Source organism: Carcharodon carcharias, chromosome 18 (assembly GCF_017639515.1).
Source record: "Carcharodon carcharias isolate sCarCar2 chromosome 18, sCarCar2.pri, whole genome shotgun sequence".
NCBI lineage: Eukaryota > Metazoa > Chordata > Chondrichthyes > Lamniformes > Lamnidae > Carcharodon > Carcharodon carcharias.
This window is the reverse complement of record NC_054484.1, coordinates 52,963,857-52,990,857: the sequence shown is the minus strand read 5'-3', so window position 1 is coordinate 52,990,857 and position 27,001 is coordinate 52,963,857. Positions and strand designations below refer to the sequence as shown.

Here is a 27,001-nt window from a genome sequence, read left to right as displayed (position 1 = left end):
CCCAGTGACTGTACCACTGTGTCACCATCTCCCCTCTAACTGTTCATAGTGATATAGTGGCCAGCTTACCACTACATAGGTAAATATCCTGCTCCTTGGCTTGCAGGCCTATCTGGAGGTAAGTATGGTGAAACCAGCCACTAGTGAGAGGTGTGCCCCTCCAGGTTATATTTGTAAGCCAGACTGGCTGGTCACTCTTCAAAGGACTTGGCTAATTCAGAATTTGGATCACTGAGGGGGCAATATATGCTTTGATATAACACTTTGTACAGTATTACTGGAGCATTAAATAGCTGTTCCTGAAAGGGCAAATCAAATGATTTGCTGGTTAACTATTAAATGGTTTCTATACAATCTATTATTCTGTTTTTTATGAAGGGTGGCTGATTGCTTCCCAATGTGAGGGAAAGAACAATACTGATGCTTATGTAAAAATATTAAGCATAAGTCTCTTTTACATATTGAATCAATAAGTAGGACGTACATTCCTAATACCAAATCAGAAAAATATTATATTGCTGACTCTAAAATCAGTCTGTTCATCAACATCTAATATTCGTGCATGGATAGTTTTCTCTTGTGCTCCTTTTTAAACCACATATTAAGTGCTAATTACATGAAAATCTGCCTTCGTAAGTACTCCACATAATTGAAGTAAACATGGGATTGCTGAACGGACATTGCAAGGTTATTTAGTAATATGTCATCATTACTCAACTCTCATTTACATTTTAATTGTTAGCTTTGTGCCTTTTCACTATTGTTTGATGCAAGCATATTTTGACTTTTCACCCAACTTGGGAATGTAACAAAGCATACACAAAGATAGTTGCAGAACAAAATTATATAGTTGGTTTTACTCCCATCATTTTAACAAGCTTGATTTCATCTAACATCTCAATCTTGGCTTTAAAAAAAAATCCATTCATCAACCGTCTTGATTTTCCTGTTGAGCAGGCAGTAAATATACACCATGGAAACTGTCTTACTAGTGAGAAACATGCTGTGTTTCTGCCTCACTGTAACTTGCATATTTCAAGAACTGGATGGCAGCTGCCAACATCTGTATAACTCAAGCAGAGACTTCCCTGCTGAAATTCCTTTGGTGTTTTACCAGGTGCCAGTTACAACTCCACTGGAAGATCAGTGGGGTGTCCAGCTAAGTGCCCATTTTCAGACATTTGCATGGTCTCCCTGGGGGTTATGCCAGTCACCCATGAGAGTTACGACGACAGACAAACAGCACAAACATCCCCCCCCCCCCCCACCGCCCTGCTAAACTGCAGGGTCATATTATTTCTTGTCAGTTTCTGTAATCAAACACAGAGCACCATTCAACAGCAGGAGAAAGGAAACATCTTTCCTCCGTGCGAGCAGTAAATGCTTCCAGTGCAAATGGGAAAGTACTGGTTATGAACTGTTTACATCCACTTCCCTTTCTCAAGGCAACTACAGCATTGACTTCAGAACAATGCGTTGCAATGTCCAACTTTTCACACCCATGATACCAAAGTTCAAGGGAGCATTTTTGTGGCATGAAGGACTAACATAGTAACAAGGAGAACTGTTTTAATTATGGCCTGACAAATAGCAATCCATCTTTGTGCTGGATTTTAGATCCCACCCTTGTAGGACGAACAGCAATAAGTGTCGGCCACAGCTCTCCTGATTCCAAGCTAAAGTATTTCAAACAATTGTATCTTTTTTGAAAAAAAGGAAAATGCATTTTCCATTTCTTACTTGAAATGTCCTTCGAATATAAATACTACTTTTCCTATCCATTTACAATTATCTTTGTCTTGCCCTATATTTTTAGAAGAAAAACAGTATTTTGCACATGTCATCTATCATTAGTGTGTAAGAGAAAAGGGATTATGGTGTTGTATGTGTGAGCAGTGCTCCACAGGCCTTTTACATGATGATTAACCTACAAATTCCAATGTAGCCGCAATATTATTAATGCTTCTTTGCACTCGGACTATCTAAGATAAGAATATCGAAGCTAGTGATGAGTACTTAAGTGAGCACAGATTTTATGACTAAATCTCAAATGACACGACTTCAGTTCTGATTTGATATTATTTCTATTCAAAATTCTTATTCTGCAGACCAGAAAGAGCAAGAAAATATGGAAAATGGCTCTATGGAAAGCTCTGAAGAAGGGTCATAAAGACTCGAAACGTTAAATCTGTTTCTCTCTCCACAGATGCTGTCAGACCAGCTGGGTTTTTCCAGTATTTTTGTTTTTATTTCAGATTTCCAACATCCACAGTATTTGCTTTTACCTATGGAAAGCACCTTCTTTCCCAAGACGCTTAAGGCCTCTTAATGGTAGTAAGTCCTGATTCATTAAGCTGATGGCTTGACCAGCACTGCCACAAAGGTGATTGAGGATTGTATTTCCAGCACGATTCTGAACTGTGGTAAATATGAGAAGAGCCAATGCTCTCACTTTGTATGGCAACTGCTTCAAGATCAATTCTATGAAGGAAAGAATTATATTTCAATTGAAGCCAGCCACAAACACAGCTACTTCTGGTTTAACCATAGTAGTCTGGGGTCAGCTGAGTAACTTTTCTAGAGAAGTGGGTTAGTAATCAAAATGTTTCAGATTTTGACAGCAATCTGGATTTAATGCCTCCAGCACAGCAGCTAAAGGCAGGCAGGAGCTCCCAGATTCAGCAGGGGGCAAGTGTGTTTCCAGCACCATCTGTGGACCAGGAGGAGCAGGAGTGCTTCATCATCTACACCACACCCACCCCACCCCAACTGCCCCAAAGTTAACGTGCCATGATCTACCTCCATCCTTTCAACTGACCAGTGGCCCTTTCGAGTGTCAGGCAAATAAGATAACCACTACACAGGACCACTGCTGGTATCTCTTTTTTTTCGTTTGTTCACAAAGGCTTTATTGGTGGCTGATTTACTTTATAATCATATTGAAAATTTCCAGAACTATCTCTTGGCTCCTGCAGCTTTAGTGACATTGAGGTCATTGAAACACTCAGGGCAGAATTTTTACGCTCACCCGCCCCGTTCGAGCATCAAATGACGTGTGTTGACATCGGCTGGGCATTCCAACGTCAACGCGATATTTCAGTCAGTGGATGAGTACGTAGTCAGCAGTGCGCCCACCAAAAATTAAAAGGCCTGTTAAGGCCATTAACGAGGTCATTGAAACAAATTTTTCATTGCCCGTCCAACAGATGGAATGAGGTTTCCAACATCAAATAAAAAAAATAAAACTTTTTAAATTTCATTTATAACACATCCCTACCCATGTGACAGAGTCACTTGACAGAGTCACATGAGGGGACATGTTTTGTAACATTTTTAAATCTATATTTCTAATTTTTAAAACTGTTCATTTCCCTGAGGCAGCTCTGTGCCTCAGGGAGATTTTCAAGCGCACACTCATGCGTGAAGTTTGCGCTCACCCTCCTCCCCTGCCCACGCAGGCAGTGCTGAGCGCTACCGCTTGCGTTTCATACTGGGCGGGCCTTAATTGGCCTGCCAGTGTGAAATCACGGTCAGGCTCCAATTGCGGGCAGCAGTCAGCTTCCCAACCAGGGCAAAATTCTGCCCACAGTCTTACGAGAGGCCGACACTGCCCACAGTCACACTGCCCCATTATGTACACCCCTGAAGCAGGGTGATAGGTGGACAGACATGTTCTTATGTCACTTCTCAAAGCGGTTGTGCTTCCCGATGTAGTGCAAATAGTCTCTGCAAATAACAATGGTCCACTGCATCTTCATCTTAGTCACAACTCCTGTCAGGATCTGTCCTCAGATTGACATGTTCCCAGTGAAAGGACACTTCTTGTCGATGAAGGTTCCATCAATGACCTCTCGTGGAGCCTTGAAGCCCAGGCCTACGATAGTAGTGGGGGAGCTTTTTCTTGCTGCCTTCACTCACAAGTTCCCACTTCTTGTTCTGGAAGATGGTGGGCTGCTTTTGTCCGCCATTTGTGCTGTCAATCTGTGCACAAGCAATTATCCAATGATACTTAACCTTAATTTATACAATTAATACCAGCAATCTGCAATCTTCTAGAGTACAAGGGACATCCCCAGATGTGCCCTTTCACCATTGACTTTTTTACCCAGCAGCTGCCTAGTTTTTCAATCTACAAGTTGTTTCAGCAAAGGAGCCATTTTCTCCAAGATGCTGAAGATTTAATTGAATAGTCTGCTTATGGTCTCAATTTTCAAGCGAAAAGGAACATGCACATTGATTTGAAGGTGAATTCCTGAAAATCTAACAAGCTTCTTAATGACCAAACTTGGCAGAAAACGACATTAAGAACATAGCTTACTGAAGTGTGTGGATATTTAAAGAGGAGGCATCTAATACGCTAGGAACTAATCAACCCCACACTCAAATCTAAGACTGTGGCAAATTAATCACCACACTATAGAATTATGAGAGGAGAGCATGGCAATCCACTGAAATAATTCTGAAGGAGATAAAATTACAAGAGGGAAAGTTAGCAAAAACATAAATGACATTTGAAACACAATGATTGAGAAGTAAAAAGCTAAACAGTAGGGCTGACTGGCTATTTTAATCCTGTGCTTAGAAGAAAAGTTTAATCCTAAAGTTATCAGTAATTGAAGCACCCTCCTGAACTGCAAGTGCTATGAACTGAGCATACAGGCTTTGATCTAACTATATATGTTCGCTTTGATTCTTTCTTGAGGGTGACATCTCAGAACACATAGTAAATTCACTGAAATATATTTAATACAACTTTTTTTGTTATTACTGAAGAGTTTTCTCCAGCAGCAAGCACAGGATTTCACAGGCAACTATGGGACACCTCACGTTCATTTGAAGTGTTTTGAGAGAAAATTCTAAAGCATCAGAATATTAAGACTTCTAAATTTTTTTTTGTGACCAGCTTCTTCAGTATCCAGGGCAAGTTTTACAAACTACTGTTTGCTGGAGATATGCCTTTGAATCTCAGCAACAATTTTAACTTTCAGCATCCTCAAGCCACAAAGAAGATGGTTTCAGAACTGCTGATTATATGAACCAAATGTGTAGGAAAAATATTTGAAGCAAAGAATCTGGCTTTTCATCCGTCAAATAGATTCACTTGCTTTATCAAAAATACAACGTGCCTGTGCAAAGAAAAACTCTAGCTATGCAGCATTCAATGTAACCAACTTCACAAATCTTAGTATTTCCATTTCTTAAATGAAAAGAATGTTTGTTTCAAATGTTTTGACACTGCAGGCACTCAAAATCTGCTCTTAAAACATTTACGGCTCAAAGTTCTGGCGCAAAAAGGAGCTTATGCATATATTGTGCCTTTGATGATCTTAGGATGTCCCACAGCACTTTACTGCCCATGATACTTTGAAGTGTAGTCACCGTCATAAGGTGGGATCACTTTTCCAGCAGAAAAGTAAACCCTAAGTACGTCTGAGTGGACAGCACCCAGGTGCTTCTATTAGTGAGACAGATTTTTGGCACCTTCAAGGGCACATCAGTGATACCTGCATTGATCTTAGGCATGCAGTAAAGTGGCACAGCCCACAGGCTCCCTACCTGCGTTGTCTCACAGCCTATTAGGACCAAAGATTAAAACATGGTTATCGCAGCCTTTTGCTTCAAAAGAAGATGTCTGTCTCCAAACAGAATATAATCTCTCTTGATAATCTTAGTCTTGGTAAGGAATGGACTGTTTCCAAAGGCCTCAAAGGTACTACTCCCAGCTCTCAGTGTACCGAGTGGACTGTTCAGGGTAGCACAGGAACTCCCTCAGATCTGGCCCCTTGCTGAGGGTCTATGAGATGGGCAGGCTGGTGGAACATCCGTCCATGATGCCTCTGATAAGAAATGTCAGCAGTTATGAAGCAAGGCTAACTTCTGGTGTAGCTGAATTCTACCCTTTTTCCTAACTCTCCACCTTGGGCATGACTAAGATTGCAGGCTCTTAAAACTCGACTGCTTGTGGAGTTCTGTCACTTGTGTAAGGGCACATAGGCATAATTCACTACTGGCCATGTAAATTAGATTTGCAGCAGACATTATTGCGTGGACAGAATCGTTTCTGTAGCCACTGGTCCCATGAGTGTAAAGGGAAAACTTTACTTTTGTCAATATATTTCTAAGCTACTATTGGTAGAAACATGAAATTTGTAAGATGGTTATACTTTGGGACTGTGTCTTTAATTTAGGGTAATATGGAGAACAAAGGGGGTCTGATGACCTGTTCCGAATTCTGCTGACAGCAACCCTGGGTTGTTAAAGATTAAAGGGGAGTGCAGGTTGTCTTCATGGGAGGAAGTTGCAAGATATTCACACTTATAAACAACAATGAGAGCAGCTGCACTGACAGTGAATAGACTGTTAGGAATATCAGGGGCAGAATTTTGCCCTTGGTGGACGGGCTTGGCGGGCCCAGCGAGGATGGTTGGGAAGCCAACCGCCACCTGCGATCAGGACTGGACCGTGATTTCACGCTGGTGGGGCAATTAAGGCCCGCCCAGCGTGAAATGTGAGTGGCAGCGCTCGGCACTACCTGTGCAGGGGGTAGGAGGAGGGCAGTCAGGCTGAGCGCGAACTTCGCGCATACGTGCAAGTGAGCAAGTAAAAACCTCCCTGAGGCACAGAGCTGCATCAGGGAGATGGAGCGTTTTTATCAAAGAAAATAAAAATGTGATAAAATATGTCTCCTCATGTGACTGTCATAGGAGCAGGCACATATTATTGGTTACATTTTAAAACTCTTATTTTTATTTGCTTTTGGGAATCTCATCCCTGCAGTGAGAAATTTAAGTTAATTGATTATTTAATGGCCTTAACAGGCCTTTTAACTGTCAGTGGGCGTGCTGCCGACTCCGGCTTGTGCCTGCCGACCGAACTATCGGCGACTGTGCGTTGACGTCGGCACGCTTGGCTGACGTCAACGCGCACCATCTCATGCTCGGGCAGGTCGAGCATGTGCCTGCCCGCCGAGCAAAAATTTCTGCCCCAGGTTTTGTAATTGGTTATATTTTAAAATTTATGTTTAGAATGAAGTTGGGGGAAACTAATTAGCATTTCTACTGGATTCAAAGCCTATGTCATTCTCACTGCCATGCAGCTAGGCTTTAAGGGGGGAAGAGTCCATAGGAAGCTATTGAAGGATTGGTTTGCCGGTTTTCCTAAAATATCTCTGAAGCTTAAAGACACAGAGCACTCTGCAAGAATCCAAGAGAGAGAGCAGAGAGATAGAGCCAGCAAGTCTCCATTGTTCATCACGCCGGTTGAAAAGGCTATGTTTGTGAGCGGTTAGATGAACCTCAAAGATTCACCTAGCTTTGGCTAGAGGGAGAGATCTCCAATTCATCCCTTACCATGAAAGTCAGTTCAGGGAATAGAAGTTATCCGGCTAGAAAAGGAAAACGGAGCTGAGAATAGCTTTGGAGTGGTTCCTGAAGAATTAAGTGTCTACTTAAGGGACAGAGTAAAGCATGACAGTGGGGGGAGATTGTTGGTCATTCAAAATGTTAAATAGAGAATCTTATCTGCAGTTTAGAGTGTAGGTGGCCTATTGAAACAATGCTTTGTCAATGTTGCTATTAGTTTGATGCAGTAAAAGTCTTAAACCTTGAAATCTTGTTATATGATCCTTTCAGTCATTCACTGAAAGTTAAAATTGATTTTCAAAAGTTATTAGTTGTTACAGGGATTGTAACACTATTTGATACATCCAAAAGCAAAATGTTAACTTTTTTAAACAACTAAATGAGGACACAATAAAAAATAAGCTATTTAATATTATTTACCCTTACTGATGAAGAGAACAAGCTAATCAAAAACACAAACTTCATGCTATATAACTAGAATTATTATATTGCACATTCATGAATTTCATCTATTTTAGATTCTGTATTCTCCCAAATGTGAGTTCAATGTTATTGTACTGTAGTATCACCATTTTCACTTCAACGTATTATGGTTTCAAAAGGGGAAGGAAAATTGGACATCAAGCCTGTTTTGAGAGTTTTTAGTCCATGGCGGAGTTTCACTTGGATCTGGCGTACTTGGTCATTGCCTTTGTCTCTTCCAACACGGTGTGTTTGGCCAGTTCCCCGGGCAGCAGCAGATGCATGGCGGCCTGGATTTCCCAGGAGCTGATGGTACTGCGCTTGTTGTAAGGGGCCAGGTGGGAAGCCTTGCCCGCGATGCACTCGAAAATATAATTTACCAACAAGTTAATGATGCTCATGGCCTTGGAAGAGATGCGGGTATCAGGGTGAACCTGCTTCTGCATTTTGTCGATGTAGAAGGAGTAACTCTCCTTCCTCAACCTTCGCCGCTTCTTCCCGTCTTTTGCTGCTGGTTCCTTTAAAGCTTTCTTGGCTCCCTTCTTGGGAGCTGGTTTCTTCTCATCAACCATCTTCAGTATCTGACAACTGAGGTCAACTCTAGTCAAGTGATCTGACACTACTGGTAGTCGAACGTAAACCCAATCAAAATGCATATTTTCAACATGCTCAGTTGGTCAACTGCATTTCATGGAAGTTTCTTGAAACTTGCTATGGAATCTTCTTAATGATATGGGAGAAGTGATGCCACTGTCTGCATTGCCTAAACATTAAAAACTAACCACACAGAAAGTGGAACTTTTGAATATTGCACCCGTCACCTAATAACACCTAGACAGATACAGACCTCTTCAGAGTTCAAATGGAAAGTGAAAATATGAGAAGCATTAGTATTGTACGTTCCAGTTTGCCATAGAAACTGAGACTTTTAAAACTAAAATTGTAGAACAGAAGTTACTTATTTGTACCACCACACATTGAAGGAAAAATTAATTTTCAGAAATATCTATCCAATGCAAAAAACATTACTTGCGTTTAGCCTGTGAAACCATGATAAATTGGATGCTGCACTGAAGTGATGCTACTCACAAATGAAGTATGGCAAAGCAGCCCTGTGCAACAAGACTGTCAATCCAATCAGTCCATGCCAAGGAAGTACATCTAGTCAGATCACTTGCTCTAATCTTTCTAATTTATTTTGACAACTGCTCATCAACTAACTTCTATGTAAAGTAAGAAGAGTTGTCAACTCCTATATATTAGGTTTCATTTTTTTTTATAGATTTTGCAAGTAATATTGTTTACCAACAAAATAATTTATTAAAGGAATGGCTGTGCCACATTAAAAAAAAATATCTACTCCCTGGGCTGCATTTTTATTTTCTCTTTTGAAATTTACCCAAGCTCACATTTTCTGTTTCTGCATGTATTAGGTTTAAATAACCATGCTCTATTTTTGTTTAAGTTAGGTAAGAGATTTTTTTTTGTCACAAAGACGACAATTGGTATAACCACGAAGTGTGTTCGTGCTTCTGGCTTTATGTCTTAGTCACTAACGTTAAAAACAGATTTCTAAAACAATCTGATGAAAAGTCATAGAACTGTATTGTTAACTCTGTTTCTCTCCACGGATGTTGCCTAACCTGCTGAGCATTTCCAGCATTTTCTGTTTTCATTTCAGATTTCCAGCATTCATTATATTTTGCTTTTGCATTAATGTTTTAGGAGAACCAGTGAACAAAATAAAGTTTTGTGGTGGCATTTGTTGATTATTTTTAATTTCAAATATGTATGCAACTGCAAGACTGAAGGCAGTAAGTAGTATTATTAACCTAACTTTTCAGCAAACTTTACAAATAAAATATTTATCCTATAGTCTATAGAAACCAAATTTATGCTTTTAATTTATGTTTTCAGATGCAATTACTTCTTTTAACATTTCAATGATTTCTGTTCAGCAAACGAATATCAGTTATTTAATAAAACCCATTACTGTAAATACTTAAGATCTGTTTTTCCAAACAGTAACAACACTACATTAAGAAACTGCCAATTTTCCTCAATTATTAATGTCACATAAAGTTGAATAAGCTATTTCTTAAAAAGATTTTTGTAAACACAAACTCAGCAGTAAAAACTATTGCAAGTAAACAACTCTATTTATTACAACTGATGAAGCACAGTCAAATACAGATCAATGAGTCAAGTGAATGGTTGGATGAGCTGATTTATTAGCTCAAGACTTCCAAAGATGACAGGCACCATACCCAATCTAGGAGAACCCATGAGACAAAGGTGACACTGCTCTGTGAACATGGCAGTGTTGACTTAAAGAACAACTATCAATAGGATGAAGTGGAGGACCCCATGGATAACAACACCAGCACAGTGCAGGCATCTCTCTCATGGAAAAGGGGCAGGTGTTATTCCACAAACTACTATTGAGAGAAAGGCAAGAATACCCAAAGGACACCCAAAGCAATCAAACAGATTTGTAACGCAATGCTCCATGTGACATTTGAATGAATCTTTCAGGTCACCAATAAGCTGAAGTTTGAGTTTGGGCTCCATGGGAGCTAGTGGCTCTCCAATTCATTGTCAATTCATCTTTGTGTGGGATAACACTGCCCAAAATCTTTTACCCACAGCAGAACAAAATAACGTTCTCACTCAGCAATCATATTCTTACACATTCTGTTGGGGTTCATTAGATATCCATGACAGCATTCCTGAATTGCTTGTCTCCTCCCTTGTCCAAAAAACATGGAGGTTACTTGTATCAAACCCCATGGGTGAGATTTTAACTCATTCAAAACACATCCACTCACTCAGAGTTAAAATTAGGCCCAGTGAGGGGAGCTAACACAGCACAAACCAGGAAGTGAGCCACAGACCTTACAAATCTATTTGGCTTAGCACCACATAATCTGATCCAAATGAAAGGACACACAGACAGAAACCCTTTTTACAGAAATGTACAAACTTCTTAGTCCTCTATATTTGTTCAAGATGAATATGCGAAGGCCAAATTAAACTTGAAGGTCACACATCACTCACATCAGTCTGACAATACCCAACTCAATATCTCCTACTGCACTGTTGTCCATCAAAAAATGGTCATAAGACATCTTGGTCTGAATTTTCACCACAGAGGAGAGCCTGGTGAAAATGGCAGTCGAGCCTGGAAATCCTAAGTCCAACTCCCAAACCCAACATTTCCTATTTTCCCAGGGGGCGGGGGGGCGGTTGGGCCAGGTTTCACACCCACATGGTTTACAAAGGCAGCTGATCATTTATATTCTCAGCTGCCTCCAACAAAGTGGGATTTTGGTAGGTCAAGAGTGTGAAACCTGACATATGCCATTTAGAACGGATAAGAGCTGGTCTGAAGTTTATGGATTAATTTAGATAGCCTACCCTTTGAAGCATAAGGTCCCCCTTTGGATATGGTCCCAGGACACCTTTGGGAGAGGTAAGGCACCTTTTGTGGTAGGTAAAGCATCCCTTAGGATTATTAAAATTAGACATGACTGTGCATACAAAGTGCATTATTGGAACTGTCAAAGCTGTCAAAGAATTGTCCTAGCTGCCAAAGAACTGTCAAAGAACTGTCAAAATTGTCAAATAACTGTCATAGCTGCCAAAGAACTGTCAAAGCTGTCATAGCTGCCAAAGAACTGTCAAAACTCATTGGAACTGTCAAGGCTCATTGGAACTATCAAAGCTGTTTAGGGATTTAGCTCTGCTGGGCCTTAAATTTAAAAAAATGTGTAGAGTTTAATCATTCCTATCAATGCCTTGAACAAAGTGCCAGAGGAAAGAGCAGGCCTTCTGGCCCACCCATCTCTGCACTCATCAGCCTCCACACTCGCTATGGGGGTGGTGGGCCTGACTCCAATCCAGCCCATTCCTCTTAAATGAAAATCTGACCTTCCAGGAGTCTTTCACTCTGATCCAGGGGCAAAAATCCAGGTCCTTGATTTCCATGTGTACTATTACCTTAAAAATACTCATACAATACAGATATTTACAAAAATAGAAAATAGAAATACCTGGAAAAACTCAGCAGGTCTGGCAACATTTGCAAAAAGGATCACTGTTAACGTTCCGAGTCCATATGACTCTTCAACAGAACTAAGTAAAAATAGAAGAGGTGAAATATAAGCTGGTTTAGGGGTGTGGGGGGGGGGGTGTGGTGATGGGACAAGTAAAGTTGGATAGAGGGCCAGTGATAGGTGGAGATAGCCAAAAGATGTCATAGACAAAAGGACAAAGATGTGTTGAAGGTGGTGATATTATCTAAGGAATGTGCTAATTAATGGTAGAAAGCAGGACAAGCAAGGTACAGATAGCCCTAGTGGGGATGGTGTGAAGGAATTGAAATAGTCTGAAAGGTAGAGATAAAACAATAGATGGAACTACATTTAAAAATAATGGAAATAGGTGGCAAAAGAAAAATCTATATAAATTATTGGAAAAAAAGGGAGGAATCAGAAAGGGGATGGGGATTGAGGAAAGAGTTCATGATCTAAAATTGTTGAACTCAATATTCAGTCTGGAAGGCTGTAAAGTGCCTAGTCGGAAGATGAGGTGCTGTTCCTCCAGTTTGCGTTGAGCTTCACTGGAACAATGCAGCAGGCCAAGGACAGACATGTGGGCATGAGAGCAGGGTAGAGTGTTGAAATGGCAAGCGACAGGAAGGTCTGGGTCATGCTTGAGGACAGACCAAAGGTGTTCCGCAAAGCGGTCACCCAGTCTGCATTTGGTCTTTCCAATGTAGAGGAAACCGCATTGGGAGCAGCGAATGCAGTAGACTAAATTGAGAGAAGTGCAAGGGAAATGCTGTTTCACTTGAAAGGAGTGTTTGGGCCCTTGGACGGTGAGGAGAGTGTAAGTAAAGGAGTAGGTGTTGCACCTTCTGCGGTTGCATGGGAAGGTGCCGTGGGAGGGGGTTGAGGTGTAGTGGGTGATGGGGGAGTGGATCAGGGTGTCCGGGAGGTAACGTTCCCTGTGGAACGCCGCCGGGGTGGGTGGGGGGGTGTGGGGGGGGTGAAGGAAAGATTTGTTTGGTGGTGGCATCATGCTGAAGTTGGCTGAAATGGCGGAGGATGATCCTTTGAATGTGGAGGCTGGTGGGATGATAATGAGGACAAGGGGGACCGTATCATAGTTCTGGGAGGGAGAGGAAGGTGAAGGTGTGAGGGCAGATGTGCGGGAGGTGGGCCGGACACGGTTGAGGACCCTGTCAACCACCGTGGGTAGAAAACCTCGGTTATGGAAGAAGAAAGACATGTCAGATGAACTGTTTTTGAAAGTGGCATCATCAGAACAGATGAGACAGAGGCGAAGGAACTGAGAGAATGGGGTCCTTACAGGAAGCGGGGTGTGAGCAGCTATAGTCGAGGTAGCTGTGGGAGTCGGTAAGCTTGTAATGGATATTGGTGGACAGATGCCGCTTTCAAAAACAGTTCCTCTGACATGTCTTCCTTCTTCCTTAACCGAGGTTTTCCACCCATGGTGGTTGACAGGGCACTCAACTGTGTCCGGCCCATCTCCCGCGCATCTACCCTTACACCTTCCTCTCCCTCCCAGAAACATGATAGGGTCCCCCTTGTCCTCACTTATCACCCCACCAGCCTCTGCATTCAAAGGATCATCCTCCACCATTTCCGCCTACTCCAGCACGATGCCACCACCAAACACATCTTCCCTTCACCCCCACTGTCGGCATTCCGTAGGGATCGTTCCCTCCGGGACACCCTGGTCCACTCCTCCATCACCCCCTACACCTCAACCCCCACCACGGCACCTTCTCATGCAACCACAGAAGAGGCAACACCTGCCCCTTTACTTCCCCTCTCCTCACCGTCCAAGGGCCCAAACACTCCTTTCAAGTGAAACGCATTTCACTTGCACTTCCCTCAATTTAGTCTACTGCATTCGTTGCTCCCAATGCGGTTTCCTCTACTTTGGAGAGACCAGACGCAGACTGGGTGACCGCGTGGCAGACCACCTTTGGTCTGTCCTCAAGCATGACCCAGGCCTCCCTGTTGCTTGCCATTTCAACACTCCACCCTGCTCTCATGCCCACATGTCTGTCCTTGGCCTGCTGCATTGTTCCAGTGAAGCTCAACGCAAACTGGAAGAACAGCACCTCATCTTCCGACTAGGCACTTTACAGCCTTCCAGACTGAATATTGAGTTCAACAATTTTAGATCATGAACTCTCTCCTCCATCCCCACCCCCTTTCCGATGCCCCCTTTTTTTCTAATAATTTATATAGATCTTTCTTTTCCCACCTATTTCCATTATTTTTAAATGTATTTCCATCCATTGTTTTATCTCTACCTTTTAGACTGTTTCGATTCCTTCACCCCACCCCCAATTGTGCTATCTGTACCTTGCTTGTCCTGCTTTCTGCCCTTAATTAGCACATTCCTTAGATAATATCACCACCTTCAACACATCTTTGTCCTTTTGTCTATGACATCTTTTGGTTACCTCCACCTATCACTGGCTTTCTATCCAACTCTACTTGTCCCCCCCCCACCACCCTTAAACCAGCTTATGTTTCACCTCTCTTCTATTTTTACTTAGTTCTGTTGAAGAGTCATATGGACTCAAAACGTTAACTGTGTTCCTCTCCACAGATGCTGCCAGACCTGCTGAGTTTTTACAGGTATTTTTTATTTTTGTTTTGGATTTCCAGCATCCACAGTTTTTTGCTTTTATCTTACAGATATTTACAAATTTATTTAAACATCTGCTTTCATTCAGTAACCAAATTAAAACAGTCACAATAATCAAAAAAGACACAAATCTGTTTTCTTTGCTTTTCTTATCATTTTATCAAAGAAGACATATAAGGTTAAAGTTCTTGTGCATTCGGTATGTAAAGAACTATTGCGATCTCATGCTGAGCAATGGTGTCTGTTACTTTTTTTATTTAATCAGAAACACAAAAGTCACATGTGGCTAGTGATTAATGCATTATCCAGCACTGCTCCTGTAGCTAAGGGTTCCAGTTATTGATGTCTGAGAGCCAACGTCTTAACCTTCACCTGTCTATATATTCCACACTGTTTGGAGTATGAACAGTATAACTGTATATTGAATACTGAAAAAAAACAATATTACATGTTGAAACAGTAATTCAAATAAAGTCCTTCACCTTCCTCTGGTCTTAGCTTCCAAAAGGGCCTTCTCATCCATCATAGCTTCTAATTAGCAATGTCTGTATGTATCCATTATTTTCTTATCATTGACTGGAAACAAGAATGCCCATCAGGCACATGAAAAATAAAGAAATACTTTCCAAGCCGCCATAGTGTTTACTTTGGAACATCTAATGAGTTTTAAAACATAACTATTGACACTGGCTGCAAAATACATAAAACTATTTTGCCACTGTATCCCTACCAGAACCTTGGGTGAAAGGTAAAAAAAAAGGCTATCCGATTGATTCAAGATTCCATAGAGTTCATAATCTTGCTAATTGATAATAGACACCTCAGTCTGCTTTCATTTTCAGTCTATGTGATCCAGCCACCAGTAGCTGCAATATTGTGCTACTACTAATGGCCCGAAGATGCACTTTTATTGCATCCTTCAGCGTGATACCAAGCCTTTTTGTGGCACACCCTGTGTTTGGTGTTAAATTTCACCGGCAGTATATATGAAATGTAGCACCAAACGTGTTGGCATTTAGCGCAGTAGGTCATTTGGTAATAAAGGACTGAAAACTGCAGAGGTGCTTTGTTTTTATGTTCCTTGTTAGGCTTACTGTTCTGTAATTTCAGAATGGAAAAGGTTCATTTTGAAAAGACACCTTCATATGCCACATTTACAGTCTTACTCTTTTTGAAAACAAGCAGGACGTACAATGAGGATATTGCCTGAGCATATCCTAGGAGTTATAAAAAACATGATGCAGTACTAGCCACAGGTGTGTACATATGTGTATACATGCTTAATGAAAACTATTTTCAGCTGTAAAGTCTTATTTAATGAGATGAAATGTAATTAAGTCCTACATTTACATGAACATACATTTTATAATTTGATAAAGTGAACATTTGCATAAATACAGTACCTTGTCATTCCTCTTTGAAAAGTCCCAAAGGACTTCACAAACCATTTTTGAAATGCAGTATTATTTAAGCAAATATAGTAGCCATTTTGCACACAAAAATAATGATGAGATGCACACCATCTTAATCTGTCTAGTGTTGGATTTAGGAGAAAATATTGGCAAAGGTACTCCAGAGAATTCTCTACATTTCCTCAACTGTTGCTATACAATCTTTAACACCAACCTAAATAATCACATGGGACCCTGGTTTAACACCTCTTGCAAGTTTGGCCTGTCCAACAATGCAGTACTTCCACAAAAAATTCAGACTCCAGCCTTCTGTTTGATGATGTTTCAGCCAATGCTAATGTAAAACACCCAAGCATCTACCTTCCATAACGTAATCCATTCTTTCAAAACTTAACCTCAATAATTAAGATGGTTTAATTGCAACTTGCCATCAAACAGTTAGCTTCATTTGTGTTCATTTTTATTCCAATTTCACTTTTGTAACACTATAGCATTCACATTGCAATTCTGTCAATCAGGAGAGTGAGAGAATCATTACAGCTCTGCAGTAACTTTGCAGGAGGTACACTTGAAGCAGGAAATATTGACTGGCAGTTAGTTCTGTGAATTCATATGCTTGCATTGCCCTTGAGAGATATTGGATTTTATACCCAATACACTAGCAAAAGGGCTTTATTCAATCAATTGACAAAGTTGTAGACAACACACCTCAAGTAGAAAATATAGTTTACCAGTTACACAAAGCACAATATACAGTGACAGGTTCTGGTGGCATACTAACAAGTGAAATTATTGGCAACATTTTTCTACTATACAAAAATCACTACTCAGGATCTCACACTAGTCTTAGTATCTGTAATGCAGCAAAGTTCCTGTTATTACTAAATCTGATTTCCTAAGCACTTGATTGCTTGTTATTAAGGTATTAAAATTATTACATGGGGGCATGTACTTAATTTCAAACTTTATAAGTACCTTCAGTATCTGTCACTCTTGTATCTGGCACTGTGATAAGTATTTTCAATATTAAGCACATCACACTGCGTGACACACAATAGCTGCCTTATTAATGGCATGAGTAGGCTATGGAGATTGCACCATCTAAAACACTGTGTTCCTATAAATTTCTAAACATACTTCAAAGTTTTTCTCAATTACCATTTTCCTCCCAATAACTGAGATTTCTCTTGTCCAAAATAGGGATTTGAATATTATAAACCAATCAAACAAAGAAAATGTTTCACATTAGCATGATTACATCTATCCATCGAATTGCTTATGATCTCCTCATTCAGATTTTAGCTAAAGGTCTTATTCTCTCACAAACAAATGAGGGGCAGTACGTGAAAAGAGTGAAAGAGAAATTGATAGTGCGCTGATTACACATATGTTGTAGTTTTTGTTTTATGTTCTAAAAACTTGAAAAGTATATTGAACAGAGGAAAGAAGTGAATGGTAGAAAAAAAAGCTTTCTTCACAACATTACTTCGCTTTTAAAAATAAGCTTGAAGTTTGAAGCTAAGAGATGATCTCATCAATGTTATGTTGACAGTTATAAAAGGTTAATGGCAATCATATACCCTGTGGGATGGAACTTCTCATTTCTAACACCTATGCAACAGAGCAAGAAAGAAATATGCAGAAAGATGAAAACAGAGAGAAAGGCAGATATCCTTCCATCCCCTACCCGTCCCACACACACCCCACCCAAAATCCCTGCATCACTGCTGGATCAATTTGCAACTGGAGCTAATTGGAGAATCCTCACAAAAAGTGACTCTCCCCATGATGCCACAAAACGTGAACACGTTTCCTTAACATATAAATAATACCAAGATGGGATAACGGAATCTATACTTTCAAAAATTCTTCCAATCATGTTAGACGTAGAGAAATTTACAAGATAGGGAGATGTTCAATACCACATGTGCACCATGGATTCCAGGTGATAATCCATTTTGTTCTTCACTTCCAGGAGTAAATAGTGGTCAGCCGTGAAAGATTCAAAGCAGAAAGACCAATAAGTTCACAAACACATTTGTCACAGATTTGGAAGGCACCACAATTGATGCAGAATTAGTGCAATTGCCTTCAAAACAGATTTTCCAAAGACGTAATGCTGAGGACCAAGGTCTCACTATGACAGAAGCCCTTTTCTACAACTGGACCCTAAAGAATGCAGCAACAGGGGGAGCTCTAGAGCAGAAATGGTAACAAAACCCCAAAACTGGCAAATCACAATTGTCAGAGGACAGTTAAACCAGATACAGTTATGCAAAGTAGAACCAACTTCAGGTAAGGACATAACTGCTGATCCAACCAGAGAATTTCATTGAACAAAAGCACTTCCCTTTCAAATGCAAAATTGTAATGTCTGATGTAAGCAAAATTTTCAAATGTAACAAAAAGCCTGATCTGAGTAGCAAATGTTCCCACATATCCATGTCTAACACTCAGAATACAATTCATTTGCTAAAATTCCATTCTTTCCACATTTTATTGTCCAAATTGCTAGTACTCTTATGCAGGACATAGTTTTGATTTAATATTTTGCTTCTGCCACTAAAAATTCTTAACTAACATAACTCCCATTCTGAAGTAACATTTCATCAGCTTTCAAATAGATCACATATCACAAATGATTAACATGCATAAGATTACACCAACCAAAACAGCTATGGTAGTCTGTAATGCAATGCCAATAACTTAAAACAGTCACCATAAATCAAATGCACAACAGCTCGCATTCTACAGGTATCTCAAATACTTAGTTACACATTAGGTCTTAATAGGGAATGGCAGCTCAAATAAAAGCAGTCAACCAGATGTCTTATCCTTCAAAGAAGCTGCCTGTCCTCAGTTACAACCTGTTTTACTTGCGTGTGTCCATTATCGCTTAATTCAGTCATGCCTCATTAGGTGAGTGAAATCTGAGTGGTTGGAGGAGAACCTCCAATTATTCACCAAGTAGCTCAGTCTGAATTAGCATGACATCACAATAAATGATCTCACATTGAATTCAAGCGCAAACTGAAATGCAGGTTGCGGCGACATTACTATCTTTGGTTAGAAGCAATTAAGAAATGCTGAAGAACAATTCAAAACATTTACTTATTCAAAACATCCAACGTCACCACCACTGAAACTTCAGCATCTGCATCATTCCAACCTCAAGGTTCAATATTTCAAATGCCCTCCTCAATGGCACTCCAACTCCAGCCTACAGAAGCTTCAGTTCAACAGTTCAAACAGAACTCCACATCTTATGCCTCAATGCTAAAGTCCTGCTGCCCTGTCACTCCTACCTTCAGCAAAAATCACTTGCTTCACATCTCACAATACATTAAATTCATAGTCCTTTCTACACTTAGAAGTCACTGTATGGCCTCATTCCAATCACAGTATCCTCCTGTAGCCCTAAATCATGGTTCACATCTTTCGCCCTTCCAACTCTCACCTATTGTGACCTCAATTCTGGGCACCATAATTCAGGAAGGACGTGAAGACTTTGGAGAGGATTCAGTAAAGATTTATTAGAATGGTGCCAGGGATGAAGGATTACAGTAAATAGGAGAGATTAAAGAAGCTGGGTTGGTGTGAGGTCATCCACTTTGGGCCCAAGAAAGATGGATCAGAGTATTTTATAAAAGATGAGAAGCTAGGAACTGTGGATGAGCAGAGAGACTTAGGGGTCCAAATATAGAAATCATTCAAAGCTCATGGACAGGTACATAAAAAGGTTACTGGAATGCTCGCTTTTTAGGAGGGCTTAAGAGGGCTGAAAGCAAAGAGGTGGAAATTATGTTACAGCTGTGCAGAGCTCTAGTTAGACCCCATCTGGATTACACTATTAAGCACAAGGTAATAAATATCTGTAATATTTTAAAGTTTGTACATATGCAAGCACGTCCACTTGGCCAGGTCTTTCATGTCACAGTTGAATGTAGGCCATTTCTCGATACATCTATCAAATCTCCTGGGCAGAAGACAAGTGCATTTTTTTGTTAGCTTGCTCTTTTTGTCTCATTCAAAATTTCACACCTATGTTTATAATATAAATTGCTGATGTAAACTTGTCATGCTGCAGTTGCACATTCTCACCAGCAGTAGTGCAGTTGTATCAGCTCCTTAGCTTGTACTGAGAAAAACTCCAATTAACTCTACTACCATGCTTCTCAAATTACTGTGCACTTTGTCTTTGAATTATAAATCACATAAAAAAAACATAGTATCACAATGTTTAACTTTAAAATGACAACTGAATTAAATCTGCATTCCGGTGTCCAATTATCTTCTGCCCCCTAACCTCACTTCACCTGAAAACTGCATCTGATCTTGACTCCTCATGATTAACACAGTGGATGTTGCATCTAAATTTTTTTTAATACATATTTATCTCAGGTATGCACAGATCAAGTCAAGGTAAGACATTCTATCTAGTAGGTTCCACTTCTCTGCATTTAGGACAGGTTATTTCTTGATCAAACCACAAGGGCATATACTTGCACTTCAAAACATACACCCTGTTAATTTTACATACGGGTCACCAAGCACTGCTCATAAAGCTCTGCATCACTAATCCAGTAAAAGACAGAATACTTAACAGTTTCTATTACTGCCGTGCTAATGGAATTTTTTTACTGCCATCTATCCCACCAGACTTGTATCTGTAAAGTCTTCAAAAACAATTCAGCCCATAAAGACTTCTTTATGGCCTCTTTCTAATTACACCTAAACATATGCTGCCAATTAACTGTAAATTATCTAACTATTACTTTATGCCAAAGAACCACAAAGAATGCAAGTCAAAAATGGTGTAAATGATGATACATTCTTAACACAATGGACCATGATTTGCATACAAATCGCAGTGCATATAACAGTTGTGTCAGTAACAGAATATCAACCACAGATTTTTTCTTCCTTGGCAACCAGGTGGCATTGGTAAGCATCAATGGTCTTTGCATGCCAACATAAAAAACTTAATAACATTGCAAAATGCACTACAAAGTAAACAAAAAGCACAATTATCCAGAAATATATATATATATATATATATATTAGATCCCTTTTGATTGTTGGACTTCTATGTACTTAACAGCAATTGTGAACAAAACAGCATTATTTATGAAAATAGTTTTCAAAATGTTATTACTATTGGGAAGCAGACTCATATTTATTTCCTAACTAGGACTTGTTCTAACACAAAACTGTGGCTACTTCTATAAGTAGGTAGTTGATGAATAATTACCTGGAGTTTCTGTTTGGTTCTCTCCGGCTCTATATTTTCAGTGTCCACCTTAATGTCAGCCAGGATCCGTTCTGCTTCTGTCATCCACTTGGCCAGGTCTTTCATGTCATAGTTGAACGTACGCCATTTCTCCACACATCTATTAAATCTCCTGGGCAGAAGACAAGTGCATTTTTTTGTAAGTTTGATCATGATTTGACATGAGTTTATGAATTTGCAATTCATAATTTAATAACACCGATAAACTACAAGAAGATTTTTTAAACTGCCGAGATAGTACAGAACTCAAACATACAATACGGAGGGCTATGCATCAAATACATTTACTACTATTTTAGGATTGTTCAAATTGAAGGATGAGATCATTGTTTTCCATTAGAGAAGTAAATAGATTTATTAGAGCACTCTAATTGAAAAGTTAACTTACATTTTCTAGCTTTTATTCCACTTTGTATCCTGGTAGGTATTTACATTGGTGGTTAGGAGTTGATTTAAATAGAGATAAACTTTTTTTCAGGTAAAATTATCATGTCTCCCAAAGGGAATGCTTACTTTCTACATTGAAGTCATGTGGCAGAATGAACATCAAACATTCAATGGCTAAGAGATGATTTTGAGGTAGTAAAAAGATTTTTATCTTTATACCCTGAAATGTCATCTTGTTTTTGGGCTTGCCACTGTGCAAAGGATTTATTGTGCAGATATCAATGACCAAAGAAGAAAATCAGAAGCAAATTCATACAAACCATTTGACATATCACAAGGACATTTTTCTTCAAGTAAGTCTTGCAGAGCTTATTGTTACAGTGACTAGTCTGAAAAGGCTGGCTTGTGAAATTGCAAGGACCTCAAGACATTTTTCAGAAGGAACTAGGAAATAATATACACTCTATCACTATGCCTTGTATTACAACAAATCTCTATGCTCAATTCATGTCAAATTCTTAATAATCTATACCCCTTTATAATTACAGTTTGGCTACAGAAAAAAAGCCACCGCATTTTGAAGCAATTTGTTGTACCAGAAGCACTTTTGAGATGTTTTGAGATATAGATTTGATAAGGTGCTCTATAAATGTCAATTATATAGTTGGGGCATCAGTGACAAATAAGGTAGCATTGCTGCCACAAAAGGAGCACAGCACCCCTAAATTAACAGATGGTTTTTCAAGGCTCCACTGGAGCAGCATCTACACTGGTGAATAGAAATGTCTGTTGCTGAGAAATATTATGCGTGGTCTCTCATTTTTTGGGGGGCAATAGGTAAGTTGAATGTGTAGCAAGAAAATAAAATTGCAGCTATTATCTAATTGAATGGAAAACAATTTCAAAGGGATAAATGGCTAATGCATGGGCAAAGTACTTTGAAAATGGCTGGGGCTCATGAAACCGTACCCCAGCTCAAGTCTGAGCCTTCATGAGGGAAGGGAAAGTAAGTGGGAGGTATAAAGTTACTGGTTAGCTGTAGAGTAAAATTAGCTTATGTATAAGAAAACCAGACCAAGCCATGCAGACCAAATCACTCCTTGTTTAAGTATTTACAAAACTGGTTGACACCTTTCTATGGCCATATCAACTTTCCTTATATGCACTTGACACTTGTTCATTTGACTGCTCCTGCACTGTGAAGTTAGCTTTGAAAAGTGATTAACTTATCTATTAGTCACTTCAATGGAGAAACTCAATGCAAATTGGTCAAATTTACAGATGATGCCAAATTGGGAAGGGCACTTGATGAGGTGGTGACCTGAGGATTAACACAAGAATACAAGGAATTGGATCAGGAGTAGACCATTTGACCCTTCAAGCTTGCTCTGCCAATCAACCTGATCATGGCTGATCTTGGGCTTCACCTCCACTTACCTCCCCAATCCCTATATCACTCGATTCCTTGAGAGACCAAAAATCTGTCTATCACAGCCTTAAATGTATTCAATGATGGAACATAGGAACAGGAAGCCATTCAGCCTGTCAAGCCTGCTCCACCATTCAATTAGATCATGGCTGATCATCTACCTCAACACCAGTTTCCTGCACTATTTCCATATCCCTTAGTGTAATTAGTCTCCAGAAGTCTATCGATTTCTGTTTTGGACATGCTCAATGATTGAGCTTCCACAGTCCTCTGGGGTAGAGAATTCTAAAGATTAATCACTATCTGAGTGAAGAAATTCCCCCTCATCTCAGTCTTAAATGCCCTGCCCTTTATCCTAAAATTATGACCCTGGTTTTAGCCAGGGGAATTGTCATATCTACATACAAAATTCTTACAGGGCATGATAGGGTGTAAGTTTCTATGAAGGATGTCACTGAACAGCTGCAGGGCATTTTAAAGGGGGAGAGCAAACAGACAAAGATCGTGGTACACATTGGTACCAATGACATAGGTAGAAAGAGGGATGAGGTCCTGCAAGCAGAATTTAGGGAGCTAGAAAACAGATTAAAAAACAGGATCTCAAAGGTAGTAATCTCTGGATTACTTCTGCTGCCATGTGAGTATAGAAATAGGAGGTTAGTCCAGATGAATGCATAGCTGGAGAGATGGTTCAGGAGGGAGGACTTTAGATTTATGGGACATTGGGACCATTTCTGGGGGCAGTGGGACCTGGACAAGGCATACGGGTTGCACCTGAACCGGAATGGGACCAACATCCTTGCGGGGAGGTTTGCTAGTGCTGTTGGGGAGGGGGATGGGGTCCTGAGGTTCAGCAGGGGGAGACACACAGCCAAAATTAGAAGAGAGAGCAAGTGAGTGTGGAAGGCATAGAAATTATAGGCCAGTTAAGGCAAAAGGGAGTCTGGCAAAGTTGGATGGTATTTATTTTAATGCAAGGAGCCTGATGAATAAGGCAGGTGAGTTGAGGGCACAAATTAACACATGGAAGTATGATGTCATTGCTGTCACAGAGACATGGTTGAGAGGGGGGCAGGATTGGCAGGTCAATATTCCAGGATATAGGGTCTTCAGGCGAGATAGGGAAGGAGGTAAAAGAGGAGGGGGTATTGCAATATTGATCAAGGAATCAATTACAGCAGTAAGGAGGGATGACATCTTAGAAGACTCCTCAAATGAAGGCATTTGGGTAGAACTGAAAAACAAAAAAGGAGCAATCACATTGCTGGGAGTGTACGATAGGCCTCCAAACAATCAGAAAGAAATAGAAAAGCAGATGTGTAAGCAAATTTCAGAGAAGTGTAAAAATAATTGGCAGTAATAGTGGGGGATTTCAACTTCCCCAACTGGGTTAGTCATAGTGTGATAGGTTTAGAGGGAGTGGAATTCTCAAAATGCATCCAGGAGAGCTTTTTAAGCCAGTATGTAAAAGGTCCTACAAGGAGGAGGTGGTCCTGGACTTAATTTTAGGGAATGAAGCCGGGCAAGTGGTAGAGGTATCAGCGGGGGAGCATTTTGCAGATAGTGATCTTAACTCCATTACATTCAAAGTTGTTATGAAAAAGGACAAGGGTGGGCCAGAAATCAGAGTTCTTAATTGGGGGAAGGCCGATTTTAATAAGATCAGACATGATTTGGCTAGAGTGGATTGGGAACAGCTACTTTTAGGTAAATATGCATCACAGCAGTGGGACTCATTCAAGAAGGAAATAGAGAGAGTACAGGGCCAACATATTTCAGTAAAGATAAAGGGTGGCACCAACAAATCTAAGGAACACTGGATGTTGAGTGATATACAGGATTGGACAAAGAGAAAAAGGAAGGCTTACGGCAGATACCAAGGGCTCAAAACAGCAGAAGCCCTAGAGAAGTATAGACTGTGTCGGAGGGAACTTAAAAAGGAAATTAGGAGACTAAAAAGGGGGTATGAAATAACATTGGCAGATAAAGTAAAGGAAAATCCAAAGTTATTTTACAAGTACTTTAAGAGTAAGAGGATAACTAGGGAAAGAGTAGGGCCCATTAAGGACCATAGTGGTAATTTGTGTGTGGAGCCGGAAGACGTAGGTAGGGTTCTAAATGAATACTTTGTGTCGGTGTTCACAAGTGAGAGGGACAATGTGGGTATGGAAATCAGGCAGAAGGACTGTGATATAATTAAAGACATTAGCATAGAAAGCGAGGAGGTTCTAAGTGGTCTGGCAGGCTTAAAAGTAGATAAATCTCCAGGCCCAAATGAAATGTCTCCCAGGCTGTTGAGTGAAGCAAGGGAGCAGGGGTACTAGCAATAATTTTCAATACCTCTCTGGCCACAGGAGGGGTGCCAGAGGACTGGAGGACAGCCAATGTGATACTGTTATTCAAGAAGGGAGGAAGGGATAAATCAGGGTACCACAGGCCAGGCAGTCTAACCTCAGTGGTGGGGAAACTATTGGAAACAATTCTGAGGGACAGAATTAATCTACTTGGAGAAGCAGGGATTAATCAAAGACAGTCAGCATGGGTCATGTCTGACCAATTTGATTGAATTTTTCAAAGACCAGGTGTATAGATGAGGGCAATGCATTTGATGTAGTCAACTTGGACTTCAGCAAGGATTTTGATAAGGTCCCACATGGGAGACTGATAACAAAGGTAAGAGCCCATGGGATCCAAAGCAATTTGGCAAATTGGATCCAGAACTGGCTGAGCGGCAGGAAGCAGAGGGTGATGGTCAAAGGGTGTTTTTGTGACTGGATGCCTGTGTCCAATGGGGTTCCACAGGGATCGGTGTTGGGCCCCTTACTGTTTGGGGTATATATAAACGATTTAGACTTGAATGTAGGAGGGTTGATCAGTAAGTTCGCAGATGACACGAAAATTGGTGGGGTGGTAAATAGCAAGGAGGATAGCCTTGGATCACAGGAGGATATAGACGGGCTGGTCAGATGGCAAATGAATTTTAGACTGGATAACTGAGGTGATGCACTTGGGCAGGACAAACAAGGCACGGGAAAACACGATGAATTGTAGGACCCTGGGAAGTACCAAGGTTCAGAGGGGCCTTGGTGTGCATGTCCACTGGTCCCTTAAGGTAGCGGGACAGGTAGGTAAGGTGGTTAAGAAGGCATATGGGATACTTGCCTTTATTAGCCGAAGCATAGAATATAAGAGCAGGGAGGTTATGCTGGAACTGTATAGTTAGGCCACAGCTAGAGTATTGTATGTAGTTCTAGAATCCACATTATAGGAAGGATGCGTTTGCACTAGAGAGAATGCAGAGGAGATTTACCAGGATGTTGCCTGGGCTGGAGAGTTTTAGTTATGAGAAGAGATTGGATAGATGGGGGTTATTTTCCCTGGAGCAGAGGAGATTGAGGGGGGTCATGATTGAGGTGTATAAAATTGAGGGGCATAGATAGGGTAGACAGAAAGTAACTTTTCCCCTTGGTGGAAGGGTCAATAACCATGGGACATAGATTTAAGGTAAGGGGCAGGAGATTTAGAGAGGATGTGAGGAAGAATTTTTTCACCCAGAGGGTGGTGGGAATCTGGAACGCGCTGCCTGAAAGGGTGGTAGGGGCAGAAACTCTCATAACATTTAAGAAGTATTTGGATGTGCACTTGCCATGCCATGGTATACAAGGCTATGGGCCTAGTGCGGGAAAATAGGACTAGAATAGTTAAATGCTTGTTTGACCAGCGCAGACTCGAAGGGCCTTTTTCTGTCCTGTGGACCTCTATGACTCTATGACTATGAGGTCACCCCTCATTTTTCAAAACTCTAGGAAATACAGACCCAGTCTCCCCAATCCCATGGGTTAATCTGGTGTGCACCCACAACCCTCTGGGACTGAGAATTTCAAAGAATCACAAACCCTATGAATGAAGTAATTTCCCCTAATCTCAGTCTGAAATGATTGGCCCCTTATCCTGAGACTGCGCCCCCATG

At 40.5% G+C, this 27,001-nt stretch overlaps 1 protein-coding gene across 1 annotated transcript in view; it reads right to left on the bottom strand.

The window, feature by feature from the left end:
* The window catches only part of dmd (dystrophin), a 1,748,406-nt gene that overhangs the window by 848,194 nt on the left and 873,211 nt on the right, over positions 1-27,001 (bottom strand). Inside the window, exon 43 of the mRNA XM_041212034.1 lies at positions 21,177-21,327. Coding sequence (XP_041067968.1) covers positions 21,177-21,327 — 151 coding nt within the window. The remainder of the gene's footprint in view (positions 1-21,176; positions 21,328-27,001) is intronic.